We start from the raw sequence: 13,925 nt of genomic DNA, 5'->3' as shown, positions 1-13,925 counted from the left end.
AACCCTCTTCCACTTCTCCTTTTTTCTCCTTTTTTCTTTGTTTTTCGACTCTTCCCATCCCTCCTCCCTTATACATACTTGTCCCCATCTCCATCCTTTCTCTGCATCTCCCCCCACACTCCGTCTTCCCAATCCGTCACACTTCCCTCTTCCCACTCTCTCCATCCCTCTATCCCTCACACCTTTCACTCTTTCCTCCCTCGCTCCATGTGGGGTTTGCATTGTCTCCAGGCAATGCTGGGTAAAGTAACCACAGAGACATCCAGAAAGAAGGATGTTGAGGAGGTTCAAAACCGCCACCGCCTCATCCCCATGGGACGCAAGATATACGAGTTCTACAACGCTCCAATTGTCAAGTTCTGGTTCCATACGGTCAGTGTCGGCTTCAACCACCTACATACTCAGCTTCCTGTTGGCACTGTCAGTGCCTACTGTATTTCAGCAACAGCATCAATTGCTGGTTCCTGGCCATTAGCTTCTACTGCCACAGTGCCTCTATTGTCATTAACCTCCTGTTCTACCCTGTAATTACGCAGCTTTACTGGGGTGGGAAAGTTTAGTGTGAAAGAGATGGGTAGAGTGATGGATGCAACATGCTGAGGAAAGTACAGGGGAGTGAGGAAGAGAAAGGGATCGAACATCAAACAAGGAGGTTTGTGTTCACTGTGTAAACACACACTGAAACCTCTTGAGTCATGGCATATTGCCAATAGATTAAATATTAAATTACATAAGTATCATTAGATTTGATGTTTAGTTTGAGAGTGTTTAAATGTGTGTGTGTGTGTGTGTGTGTGTGTGTGTGTGTGTGTCTTTACATCTTTCCATACAGCACTGTTCATGTAGATTCTATAACTCTAAATGTCTTAGAAGAAGTCTCTGCATAGCTTGTCTTTTGTACAGTGTCTGCCTGTTAGCGCGTGTGTAATGTTCATATAAGATGACCTTTTGTTTCCCATAACCTGTCTTGAGCTCCTTCAATTTGCTTGCTTAGTGAAAACATCTCTACATCACCAGCAGGGCTTTCACTGTTTTATTTATGCTGAGAAAATATTTTGACTGCCTTTTGTTTCATCTTATTTTCCTTTCTCTGACTATTAACTCCCCTCCTCTTCTCCCCCCTCACGTCTCCTTTCTGCCCTTCAGGTTAAAGAAAAATGTTCTACTGTGTATTTCATTGTTGCGCTCATAGAACAGATGATGGGTTTTAGGAGTATAAGTGTGGTCTTTACCTCATTACCAGATTTGTATTCAAACCTGTCATCCGCCATAGAGCATGGCCCCCATTTATAGTTGTATTAGTCAGAATTATCGCACAAACCAACTGTGCATGTGGGACTGAAAGAAGACATAATTAAAATCACTTAACCTGCTTACATCACTGGATTGTTTGATTTAAACCTGGGGTATGTAACGTTTGAGAACTAGCAAGAGACAGCTAGATTTTGAAAGCATGTTACCAAAAAACCACCCCCTCCCATCTGGCCTCCCTCCAAAGCCACTCCCCCAAAACACATCTTCATGCGCATTGAGTGCATGGGCATGAGTGGTAGGCGGGTTGGCCAGCCAATCATTTCATTCAGACCTTTTTACAGCCCGACAGCCACAGATACAGGATTTTTTTCATTTTTGTGTCAGAAAATTTAATTTATTGATTGCTGTCGGGATGTAAAGAGAATTTTAACACACGTAACAAAAAAAATGCTAAAATTAAATTATTAATTAAATATATTAAATCTTTTTGTTGTTGTAATTTAAAGGTAAAAATGAACTCAGATGATACTGTGTCACCAACCACTGAATCAAAACATGTCAAATATTTGATTGAAATCCAGTTATGTCAGGACCTGTGAATGAGGAAAACACATAAAAATGGATGTTGAATACATTTGTGTCAGTTCGTCCCGGCCTCATCTTTAGATCGTTATAGCTTGCATTGCATCAACGTTTGTCTGTCTAGTCTGGATGATGACAAGTACAAATAAGTGCAGGAAAAATGAAAGTGGACAGCTGATATGTATTTAAATAGATGCAGCCACAGGAGTACGCATACTGGACATTTTCAGGCAGAGTGTCAGGGGACAACAATCAGGTGTCTTGACATGAAATCACTATTATCAGATCTGAAAAACTGCATTAGAGCGAGGTATAATGAGGGTCAATTATTCATCATGCTCTACAGTTGGCTGATTTGGAAAAGGCACACGAACACATACACATAACTATAAATGTGGCCCTCTGCTGTTGTGTTTTTTCATAGATGGCATACGTGGGCTACCTGATGTTGTTCAACTACATCGTCCTAGTCAAGATGGACCTGTGGCCCTCTGCTCAAGAGTGGATCGTCATCGCTTACATCTTTACCAACGGCATTGAAAAGATGAGAGAGGTACAACAGGTCTTTGCAGTGGCTACATGCAAACATACACCATGCGTGCACAACTATACTGAACACACAATAATCAATTCTTTTCACCACTACCCAGTGAACTAACGACAAAGCTCATCGTTATCATATCCTCTACAGTTTAATTCAGTGAGGGCTGTGGTAGAGGGGTGTCCATATCATCAAACAGCTCATAATAAATAGGGAAAACTGTGAGGCGGCCATTGAAGGGGAAGCAAAAGAAAGAGTCAAGGGGAAAGAGAAAGAGAAAGGAAGGGGAAACAGGGTGGTGGGAATGAAGATAAGAGACAGAGATGGGAAAAAAAAGAGAAAGTAAATAGAAAATACAGGTAAGAGGCCATGTTAGACTATCTAGATCTGCCTCCCTCTTTGGCTTTGTTTGTACTGGAAGTGTATGAAATGCATTAATCATTATGTCACATTATTCTCAGCAGCACAACAATGTCTCAGACCTCATGTGAGGTGAACTCATACTGCCCTCTAATGGTGGCCATGATATAATGCATTTCTGTTTTTCTAATCTTCTATTTTTAATCACTTTTGGGGTTCACTTCGATTTTCGATGTGTATGATCACTTTTCCTTTCTCAACTAATTTCCCTCCAACCCTTCTCCAGATACTGATGTCAGAGCCTGGGAAGTTGTTACAGAAGGTGAAGGTGTGGCTTCAGGAGTACTGGAACATCACAGACCTCATGGCCATCCTCATATTCTCTGTCGGCATGGTCCTGCGTCTCCAAGAGCCACCTCTCATGAGCTACGGGCGGGTCATCTATTGTGTCAACATTATCTATTGGTACATCCGGCTGCTGGACATCTTTGGGGTCAACAAGTACCTTGGTCCCTATGTGATGATGATTGGCAAGATGGTGAGAAGTGGCAGGGGTGATGGTGTGTGTGTGTGTGTGTGTGTGTGTGTGTGTGTGTGTGTGTCTTCCTTTCTTTTCTATCTACAATATCTCATATTTTTTCTCCTCATTATGTATTCTTCATTTATGTCTGACATTTTCTACCTTTACTCAGCATGATCTTTACTGATTATAGGAGTACACTGAGTCCCATGATTACTAAGGTTTAATTTTGTATGTGGTTTGCAGGCTTGGTCCTAATAGAGGTTCTGTGTTTCTAAGCGTCATTATTTGATGTCAAAGAGCACAAGATTAGAGCCTCTGATATATAAATGAAGATAAAACTAGATAAGGGATCAAAGGCCTAATATGTGTATGTGTCTGATGTTCGACTGTCTTTGACACTGGCTGTGTACCACTGGACACAAACTGTCTTTGATATTGAAATCAGCAATTATTTCGAGAGAGGGGGGTTGGGGTGGATTTGACTTTAATTATTTAGTCAGGTAATTGGCATATAGGATGTTGCAGTAGGCTGATTTGAAGTCAGAGCGGTTGTGAGAATGAAAAGCAAATGCTTTAATATTAACGGTATTAAGCTGTGCCATCATACTTCCAGGCCATCTCCCATTCCTCTAGCATTCATTACACAGTTTTACAGTTTTACAAAGGTGTCTTTCATGTGTCTTTGAGAAAAAACTGAAAATCACAATGTTTTCTTTTCTACCAGTTTTTATTCATCTCATTAACAAAGTAATGATTGTAATGAGAATCGTAGCTCCAATTTGGCCTTAAAATGGGACTTTATCTTAGATGTGTTTTAGCTTTTTAGAAAGACAATAAATGTCAGCCTTAATTGAAAAGTACACCGAAGCTAGCCTAGTGGAATATAAATTAGCCCAGTGGAAGGGTTTCCCCCCACTTCAGCTCTGTAACTTCCTTAATCAATCTGGGATTAACCTAAATTAAGTGCATTTTAAATAGTGAGTTTAGGTTTCATTCCAGAACAAATTAAATTGAAGTTTGATTGACCAACCAAGACTCTGAGAGGGATGGCAATCAAAAAATGCAAATTCAGACCATCATTCATCAAATATTTATATATAAACTGCTTCTCCGGCTGTAACAGACCAACACGCTCCCCTCCTGTTCTCTTGTTTTGCCTCATTTCTGCTTACTTTACCTTATCCATTCCTCCTTGTTTTATTATCGTTCCTTTCTACAAACATTCTTACATATTCAACTTCTCCATTTTTTTTTCACCGCAAACCCTTTCCCTTCTCTCTCTGACGATCCTCCTCTACCTCCCCCTCCCTCTGTCAGATGATCGACATGATGTATTTTGTGATCATCATGTTGGTGGTGCTGATGAGTTTTGGGGTGGCGCGTCAGGCCATCCTAAACCCTAATGAAGACCCGTCCTGGATGCTAGCTAGGAACATCTTCTTCATGCCTTACTGGATGATCTACGGAGAGGTGTTTGCCGACCAGATTGACCGTAAGTTCAGGGCCAGAGTGTCAGAGCTCTTGAATAAACATAGTTTTTGTTCATTTAGGGGAGAACGTTGCTGACTCTGAAGAGAGATGCAAGCAATGTGACCCAATACGCACCTATCTCAGTGCACAATTACCTTTTATTTTCATTCCATTCCTCCACAGGTTAACATATTACTGGAAGGTGGCCTTTTGTACGCATACATATTGAAACACCACAAGATACATTGCATAATGTTGAGTATAGGGAAATTCTTGACAAATGTTGTTTCTACATCACCATAGCCACATAATCTTCCTGTCAAGTTACTCAGCATCCAACATCAGGGCATTAATTTTACTGTCAGTTTGTCTTGATCTTTTTTGTCTCTATGTTATTTTATACCATGTAGACATAGTGACGTTTGACTCAATAAATCAAACATGGACTGTGAGAAAATGTCTTGAGAGTGAGAGTGCATTCGTGTGCTGTTCTGTCGTGTTTTTGTATGGTAGCATATTTGATGGTGTGTACAGAATGTGAGGAGTGGCCCAAAGAGAAGAGATCTGAAATAATGTTTTCATTCTTTGTTTCAGATAAGCATAATAGGAAGTTACAGCACAGGCTGAATGAAAAACTCTGGCTGGTCGAAAATTACTTGAGAACTCACGCAAGCTGGCGTAGTAACGGTCCATTCCACATTTCCCAGTGCAGTCAAAATCCCAGTAAATCAATAGATATATACCTCAATTTAACCACATCTACCTATCCCACCTCTCCTTCATCATCTTCACATTACCACCGTGTCATGCCCACCCGTACCACTAGAGACCACTTGAGACAAAAGTGTGCATGCGGCTCCACATGCTCTAAGGTTAAAGTTGCCCTCATGTGTTTTGTATTAGGTCAGCTACTGTATCTAAACAACATTTTCTTTAAACACCAGAATCTTGTTGTGAAAAAGTTCTGAAAGTGAATGACAGCCTGATTTAATGAGGCTGCCTATGTTCTCCAAATCTTTGATTGACTGACTAGTAGCTTGACCTAATGCTATACAATATCTTGTAAGCAACTTTACTCTTACTAATTTTGGCACTGGCTGGCAAATGCCACTGTTACATGGCAGTAGCACTTTTCAAATATGAGTTAATACTTCTATGGTCTGTGTTTATGGTCAGATGTCACATCAAGATAAGCTATCAAAGCTTAAACATTTGATATTTTCTTGATGTTTCTTCCATCCATTTTGTTCCTTGACTTTTCAGTCAGTTTCATTTGAAGAAGTGACCCTGCCATGTTAACACAGTCTGTCACATAAACCATGTCACCCTCCCTTTAACGCCGGCTCAGCTTCTCACTGGAGCAATTGCAACATTGCCAAAATATTTCTACCAAAAAAGCCAACATTTAACAGAAGTATTGAAATGTACATATGAACACCACACCATACAGGGATAAAACATAAATACACACACACACACCAGAATATATTAATCAGCCACCTTTCATCATCAGTAATCTGTTTTTTCACGTGGTTCAGTTGTCAGAGTTTTTAATCAAAATTTTTGAAGGTAAAAATACAAAAAAAATAGAAAAATTACTTCAGTTCTCTGTCTTTGGGCTGCACTGTGTGAAAAAATTTAACACCAAGCAATAATGAGCATGACTAGAATGAATCTCAAAGGCAAACAAACCAAGAACAAATGCTGAATGTTCCCCAGATAAGCCACAGCAACTGAACCATCACAGATGGAAAAAACATACTATGTATCCTAAATACATTTCAAATGATTCAAAGCAATCAACCATTGCTGAATGAAGCTATGGCACACATATGTGACAATATATTTTAAACATCCATTATATGTTTAAATATATTGGGAACACAAATTGTGATGAGACATGATGAATGCATTTTTTGTGTGTACTTTTTTTTTAGATGCACATTTCTGAACATGAGCCCCAACCATTATAGTGTCCACTCTCTCTAGTCCCCTCTTTAAGAAGCATAAAGACAAATTATGCTTCTTGTTTGTTTGCAAAATATGTATTTATGCATTTTGTTTGGTATTTTCAGGTCTGCTTGTCTCTTGGTTATTGTTGTCTTGTCACTCAGTGTACATTATGTGCTTGAATGTTTTTGTGTTTAATTAATATTAATTTGCTTTTCATTTTATTATAGTTTTTTATTTACTGTATGCTGTATCTTCTGTTCATATTATTTGTCTGCATGTCTTTTTAATATGTTGTACATCTACATATTTATACTAAAAAATAACACATAAAAGTGTCTATTGACAGACATAATTTACCTTGTATTAACTCGTATGTGTGTGTATTTGTTTTGTGGCGGTGTGCAGCCCCCTGTGGGCAGAACATCACTACAGAGGATGGGGGTGTGGTGGCCCTGCCTGCCTGTAAAACGGGTGCCTGGATTGTCCCTGCCATCATGGCATGCTATCTGCTGGTGGCCAACATACTGCTGGTCAACTTACTCATAGCTGTGTTCAAGTACGTAAACTCCTTCCGCCTGTAACAAACTATACACACTGCACTGCTTTACACACATCTCAGGACCTGAAGCTTGCTTATTTAAGCACCGTGATGATAGAATTAATTTCTCTCTGTCCTTGAACACTCACAAAAACAGTATCACTAAGACCTGGATGTTACTCAAAGCGGCATCTAATTAACACAGTTTTAGACAAAACTGCCCTTTAGACATGTGTGTGTGTATGTGTGCAAAAAAAGAGATGACAGTAATTTCTGTTTAGGCTGCTATTAAGCCACACTCATTAGGGTCTCTTAGCAAATTGTATCAGTAATGGGATGGCGCTTCTTCCACAGAGACATTATCATGCTAATGATCTGCTATTGTGCCTCTGAATAATCCATGTAGCAAGGATGATCATCCTTTTCTTTGCATTTGTCAGGTTAATTACCAAAAAGTACACAGTGCAAAAAACAATGGTTAAATGAAGGTTTAATCACATTTCACGTTACTGCAACATGTTACATTTATTTATATCTCAGTATACTTGCAGTGCAGCAACATGCTAAGTGAAGGAATCAGTTCATCAATCTGTATACTATCTGAAGTGGTCATGATCTTTGTTGTGCCACTGATGACTTTACTTTTCAGTTCATTTTAGCTTTCAGTTGACGTAATATTTCTTGCTCGGTGTGGCATTTCTGTCTGTGATTGTGCATCATCATAGTAATACATTCTTCGAGGTGAAGTCCATCTCCAACCAAGTTTGGAAGTTCCAGCGCTACCAGCTCATTATGACCTTCCATGAGCGCCCCGTCCTTCCTCCACCCCTTATCATCTTCAGTCACATAACTATGGTCCTCAAGCATCTGTGTTGTCGCTGGCGCAAGCAGGACGACGACGAGAGGGACTATGGACTGAGTGAGTGACAGATCAGCATTATTAAGCCTGATAAACTCAGGACGGACACAACAGAGCGAACAGCAATATTTTTATGTTGAGTTGTAATTGATTCACATCACTGTTAATTTTTTTCAGTATTCTGTTCTGACTATAATAGTGTTTAATATATATATATATATATATATATATATATATATATATATATATATATATATATATATATATATATATATTTCCTTATATATATATATATACATATGTACATATGGTTTTAAGACATTGTAGCATAATCACTTCGTCAAACTCCTCTATCCACAGAACTCTTCATCACAGAGGATGAGCTGAAGAAAGTCCATGACTTTGAAGAGCAGTGCATAGAAGAGTACTTCAGAGAGAAAGATGACCGATTCCACTCTTCCAATGATGAGAGGATCAGAGTCACGTCTGAAAGGTCGGACATAGCCCCAGAGAAAACTTCTCTCTGCATTCTAACTAAAGCTTTCAGGCTGTGGACACTTGGTATAAAAATAAGTCCAGCGCTCTGTGTACGAGCACGAATTTTTCCCTATCTGGAAAATCAATTATTGGCAGTCTAAACCACAAGCTTTTAATGTACGTTACTGCAGTTTTGACACTTAAGCCTGGTTAACTCTAACCGTGTGTACTAATCCATTCTATCACCCATATTCTTTGTCTTTTCCTTTTTTATAATATATAAACCATAAAAATATGAACTATATTAAATAACTACACCTGTTTCTTTCGCGTTATTTCCCATGTCATTTCTCCCGTGTGTTTTCTTGACAAAACGTGGTTTGGACATCAGTCATTGGGTGACACAGACGTTGTCAGCTTGTGTAGTGTGTGACTCCCTGTCGCTGATCAGTCACATATTGTGAACACCAAAACGACTTCAAGACATTTGTCTTTACAAGACAACAAGCCGTGTAGTCTGAAAAGCACAGCAATCTTCTGACATTGAAAGTTACATAGACATAGTTAGATGACTGACATGATTGACTGTCAGCTTCTTTTTTACCAAATACCATGCACTGCAAAAACTGAGCTCTCAAAAACAAGAAAAAAAAGCTATAAAATGGGGGAAATATTACTTAAAATAAGCAAAATTATCTGCCAACAGAACAAGAATATTTCACTTGTTACTTAAGGACAAAAAAACTTGAAACAAGTGAAATTCTCTAACATAAAAGCCGCCTGGTAAGAAGAATTATCTTGTCAGACAAAAAACAAGTATATTTTGCCTTCAGTTAAGATAATTAATCTTACTTAGATTTTAGTTTTTGCAGTGTGTTGTATTCAGTCATTGGCGTCCTTTTGTGTGCTTTTCATTGCTTATGTATTTCCTTAATATTCGTATTCCTTTGTGTAATTGTAGTTCATTTCTAGTGCAGCATACAGTGTATGTATGTTGGGACTTTAAATTGTCTGCCACCTGAATTCTCCACCATTCTCCCCTGCTATCCTCCCATCTCCTTTGCTTTTAATACATTTTCTTTCCTCTCTTCTCTACTTTATCAGGGTGGAGAATATGGCAATGCGTCTGGAAGAAGTGAATGAAAGGGAACACTTCATGAAGGCCTCACTGCAGACTGTTGACATTCGTCTGGCCCAAATGGAGGAGTTGATTGGGCGAATTGCTGTAGCACTGGAGCGCGTGACTGGTGTTGAGCGAGGTGAGGTCAACAAAGTGCGTTCCCGGACTTCATCTGACTGCACAGACTCAGCATACATACTCCGCCAGGGTGAGTGCCCAGATGCAGCATACATCCTCCGTCAAAGCAGCTTTAACAGCACAGAAGGTAATGCCTATCGCCTGCAGGAGGCACTGGAGGGAACAGCTGAAGGCTCCATGTCCCCTCCTTCTCCTACTGGCATGGCTACACGGACAAGAAGCCACTCCTTTTATGTTGGAGGCGGTCGTGGTGGTGAACGTGCAAGTGGAGCTGAACGAGCCGAGAGCTTCTTCAAGGAACGCTCACTCAGTCTGCACCGAGCCAACAGCTCGCAATCCGTGTCCTCAACTGCCGCCACCAAGGAGTCTAAGCCCCTCCCCTTGGCGACGCTGTCAGTCTCCCAGCAGCACCGTCCATCGTCATGCATTGATATCTATGTCTCAACTTCTGAGGAGGTGGGGCCTGCAGAAGTCTTTCTGGATCCTCTCCGTATGGTCCCACAGCTCCAGAGAGACTCCTCGCTGCAGTCGGATACTATGGAGACGGTGCTGCCGGGAGGCCGGGACTTCAGCAGCGTTGCCACCAGCGGTATGGGCGATAGGCACTCGGAGGACGGCGCAGGCAGCAGCGGAACAGCTGGAGCCATTTTTGATGACAGTGCAGCTGCTGATTTGTCATTGTGCTCAGCTCACCTCTTACCAGACACCACTTTACCTCCTTGGGACATGGAACCTTCCCCACCTCCCTCGGCAGGGCTGCTTGAGCGCTCTAAGAGCAGCCGCTACCTCTCTACAGCAGGCACAGCATTCCTGGATGAGCCTCCTCTGGTCAAGTCCCACAGCCTCATGTTCACACCAAGAGGCTGCTACAGTGGTCTGGGGGCAGGGGTCCAGGTAAAAGCAGCAGAGTACACCAGCATCACTGACTGCATCGATACACGCTGTGTCTCAGCTCCATACACTCCTGCAGAACGCTCACACTCTCCCGGAGGATGCACCTCCTTCCCCTTTGATAAGCCCTCAGATATTGGTTCCTCTCACCCAGAGAGAGAGGCAGAGCTTAGTCACACAGAGTCTGATCCAGAGGACCCTGAGGACTTGATTCCGGCCCCTGATACCCCTCGTCTAGGGGGCCTTAGCGGGCCCAGTGGGGCCCCTCTCTGCTCCCCCTTCTCCAGGCTGGAGCGAGCAAACAGCTGCTCCTCAGACGACTCCCATCCTTCCCTCACACTGGCCCCTCCGCACCGGAAGAGCCTGTCGGTGAGTGAGAGGATGGAGAGGGGACCGGGTCTGGGGGCAGACAGGGGGCCTGGGCCAGGGGGCCGGGGTCTGGCAGGAACCAGAAACCCCTTCCTCAGGAGCAAGTCTGGAGCACGGCCTGAAACAGCTAAGACTGACAGCCTCTCCATGAGAAAGCTGGCCACTCCGTCAGCTTTCCGCAGCTTCGATAGACAAAACTATACGTGACAAGAACACTGGTCAGCACACTCACACACTGATTGGACCAGGGAGGAAAACTGAGAGGGCCAAGGGCAAAAGTGAAAGCAGGGTGAAGTTGCCCATAGATGCTGATCTGGACCAGATCTACAGTTTTATATACTTACGTTTTAGGTTAGAAAAGGTGATAAAAGTTTATTTATAGTCAGCGCTGGAGGGCAACTTTACCCTGGATCAGGAGTCAGTGGGAGAAGGATGTCAGATGTAGGGGTCCTATTGTACACCAGTCAAAAACAAAGAGCTATGAATCTAGAGTAGTTTTTACCTCCTCTTGTAGCTAAATAACTCTCAACGGGGTGTTATGGCAATGGAAGGTGTATTTGTACTGTATGTCTTCCACCCACCACCTTTATGTCAAGTAGACATCTGTCACTGTGTTACATCACATATCAATCACGTTAGTCAGAGAAAGTGTACTGTTACTCCTAGCTGCATTAAAAGGTAGAAACTGTCAAGTCTGAGCGACAAAGAGAGAGGAGAAAGAAAGAAAAAACAGCCACCTCATTTTGTCTTAGCATAGAGTCATTACTGTCGCAAATCTTTCGCTTTAAATACATTTTCCTCTCTTCATATAATCCTAACTCCACTCTGTAAGACCCCAGCACTAGCAATCAGAAATAAGCTAACATTTCTGGCCCACTTCACAAAGGAATCAAGGAAGTTCTTGGAACCATCAGTAACTATTTCCCCTCTTGGTTGCATCGGAAATGATTGCTCTAACATGGCAACAACTTACCTCTGGATACACAAACACACTTTTCAAATAATAGATATGTATCTCTTTATTCAAAGGAATATCAAATTTGCCTTTCATTGTCTTTTGTAGCATAATTTACCTACAAAACATTTTTTATTTCTTTTGTCAGTTCAACTATAGAAAGAAAGCAGTGTTTGAACATAATCCTGTCAAAAGGTCATTACTCTATAACCTGTCTCCAGGCATGGCTGTCAAGTGGAACAGTAAAATATGTGTTTAATTAGCCACGTGATTAGAGTGAAAAGCTCGTTATCATGAACAAATGAGAGAGGAAATGTGTGACATGAAGACTGAGATTAGGTGACATCCGGTGTTACAGCTTAATGTTGGGGGCAGCACTGAGTCGAGGTATAAATCTAAAGCAGGAAAATAACAGGATGAGGAGACAGAAGAGTTTAAATGATGATGATGTTTGCACACACACATACGCTGTCAGTGAAATCTTACACAATATGAAAATAAACTCTAGTTCAGACCTGATCGCTGAGAGCTTTAACAAGTGCAATTGACAGAAGAAAAATGGGGACAAGAAGGCACATTGAGCCTATTTCAGAAGCAATGCTTGCTGAGTGAACCAGATATGAACCTTGTTTGCCTGCACCTGACACCAAAAATCTTTACACCTAACCAATCATTGCTCTCTTGTAGCCCAGCCTTCCTCCTTCAGGATTTGGCAGTGGTATTAACGTTGCAATGGTTTTACATCCACCTACACCTAATGGATCCGTCCTTCATCTGTTCCGTAACTGTCATTCATTTGCTTTTCTCCTTTTTTTCTTTTCTTTTTATTTAATTGCGTTCAAAGCCAGCACCTGCAAAAGGAGAATTTAAAAGGAAGCAAATGACCGATGACTAAGCCCATTATAAATCATATACAGGTCAAGAAGGGTTCCTAAAGAAAGAGCTAATTTATGATTTTTAAAGCTTGACATAAGCTGTAAAGTATATGCATTATAGCTAAGAAATATGAAAGATGTGCATTTTAAGTGGCATGCAGGATGAAACATGGTCTTTTTAATATTCTAAGATGAAAGCCAGATCAGTGTTTAAAATTTTTCTCATTTTTTTATTCTGATGGAAAAAGTCTGGTGGGAGGAAGAGGCCCTACTCTGATAGCTTTGTAAAGATAAGCGAAATTAACAGAATTCTTACAGATTTTTTTATGTTTCTTTTTATATTTCCTCACTATTAAATTCAGTTTAATCATGTTGCATTTATTTTGAGATTGATTCTATTTATTGACATTTTCTTGCTCACTATTGATTATTACAGTAAATGCCTGTTTGAATTACGAAATCAATATTTATATCTTCTCAGTGATATTTTTGTCAACTTTTAAGTATTTTCTAATTAAGCTTTTAAATTTAATAAAAGATGACCATCGACATGCACTAAATGCTGATGTATTATATTATTTATTAAATATAGAATTGTCTGATATACTGTACATTTAAATCATATTTGAAGTATTTAAAGTAGTTTTTATTGTATGTTTTATCAAGCAGCTCATGAGAATTTTCTAATGAAAAGTTGACAAGGCAATACACTGTTGCCAGTATACTAAACTTAGGGTGCCTTTGGGCATGGATGGAGTAAGTGATTCAGAAACCTGTGAAATTTCTCATATCTCTTATCATAGAGCCCAAATATCTGTGATTATTTTCAACATGTGGCTTTTGCATACACACATAAACCCTTGTTGTTCTCTATAAACACATCTGATGTACAGAGTTGGGGGGGTGGGTGGTGTTATTATTAGTAGACTGTATTATTGCTTGTATGGACATTTATTTGAATCTGCCAAAACACATAAAATGATCTCACTGAGAATCATTGGTGAAGAAAAAAGTCTATTT

The 13,925-nt window shown here is 40.6% G+C and overlaps 1 protein-coding gene across 1 annotated transcript in view; it reads left to right on the top strand.

Moving 5' to 3' along the window:
* trpm3 (transient receptor potential cation channel, subfamily M, member 3) overlaps positions 1-13,245 on the top strand; it is a 142,478-nt gene extending 129,233 nt beyond the window's left edge. Inside the window, exons 19-26 of the mRNA XM_046035827.1 lie at positions 232-372; positions 2,261-2,389; positions 3,024-3,275; positions 4,578-4,752; positions 7,089-7,239; positions 7,947-8,140; positions 8,441-8,573; positions 9,662-13,245. Of these exons, the coding sequence (XP_045891783.1) occupies positions 232-372; positions 2,261-2,389; positions 3,024-3,275; positions 4,578-4,752; positions 7,089-7,239; positions 7,947-8,140; positions 8,441-8,573; positions 9,662-11,282 (2,796 nt within the window). The 3' untranslated portion in view covers positions 11,283-13,245. The remainder of the gene's footprint in view (positions 1-231; positions 373-2,260; positions 2,390-3,023; positions 3,276-4,577; positions 4,753-7,088; positions 7,240-7,946; positions 8,141-8,440; positions 8,574-9,661) is intronic.
* Positions 13,246-13,925: the final 680 nt, after the last annotated feature.

Source organism: Micropterus dolomieu, linkage group LG21 (genome assembly GCF_021292245.1).
Source record: "Micropterus dolomieu isolate WLL.071019.BEF.003 ecotype Adirondacks linkage group LG21, ASM2129224v1, whole genome shotgun sequence".
In the NCBI taxonomy this organism is placed as follows: domain Eukaryota; kingdom Metazoa; phylum Chordata; class Actinopteri; order Centrarchiformes; family Centrarchidae; genus Micropterus; species Micropterus dolomieu.
This window is presented reverse-complemented; position numbering and strand designations above follow the sequence as displayed.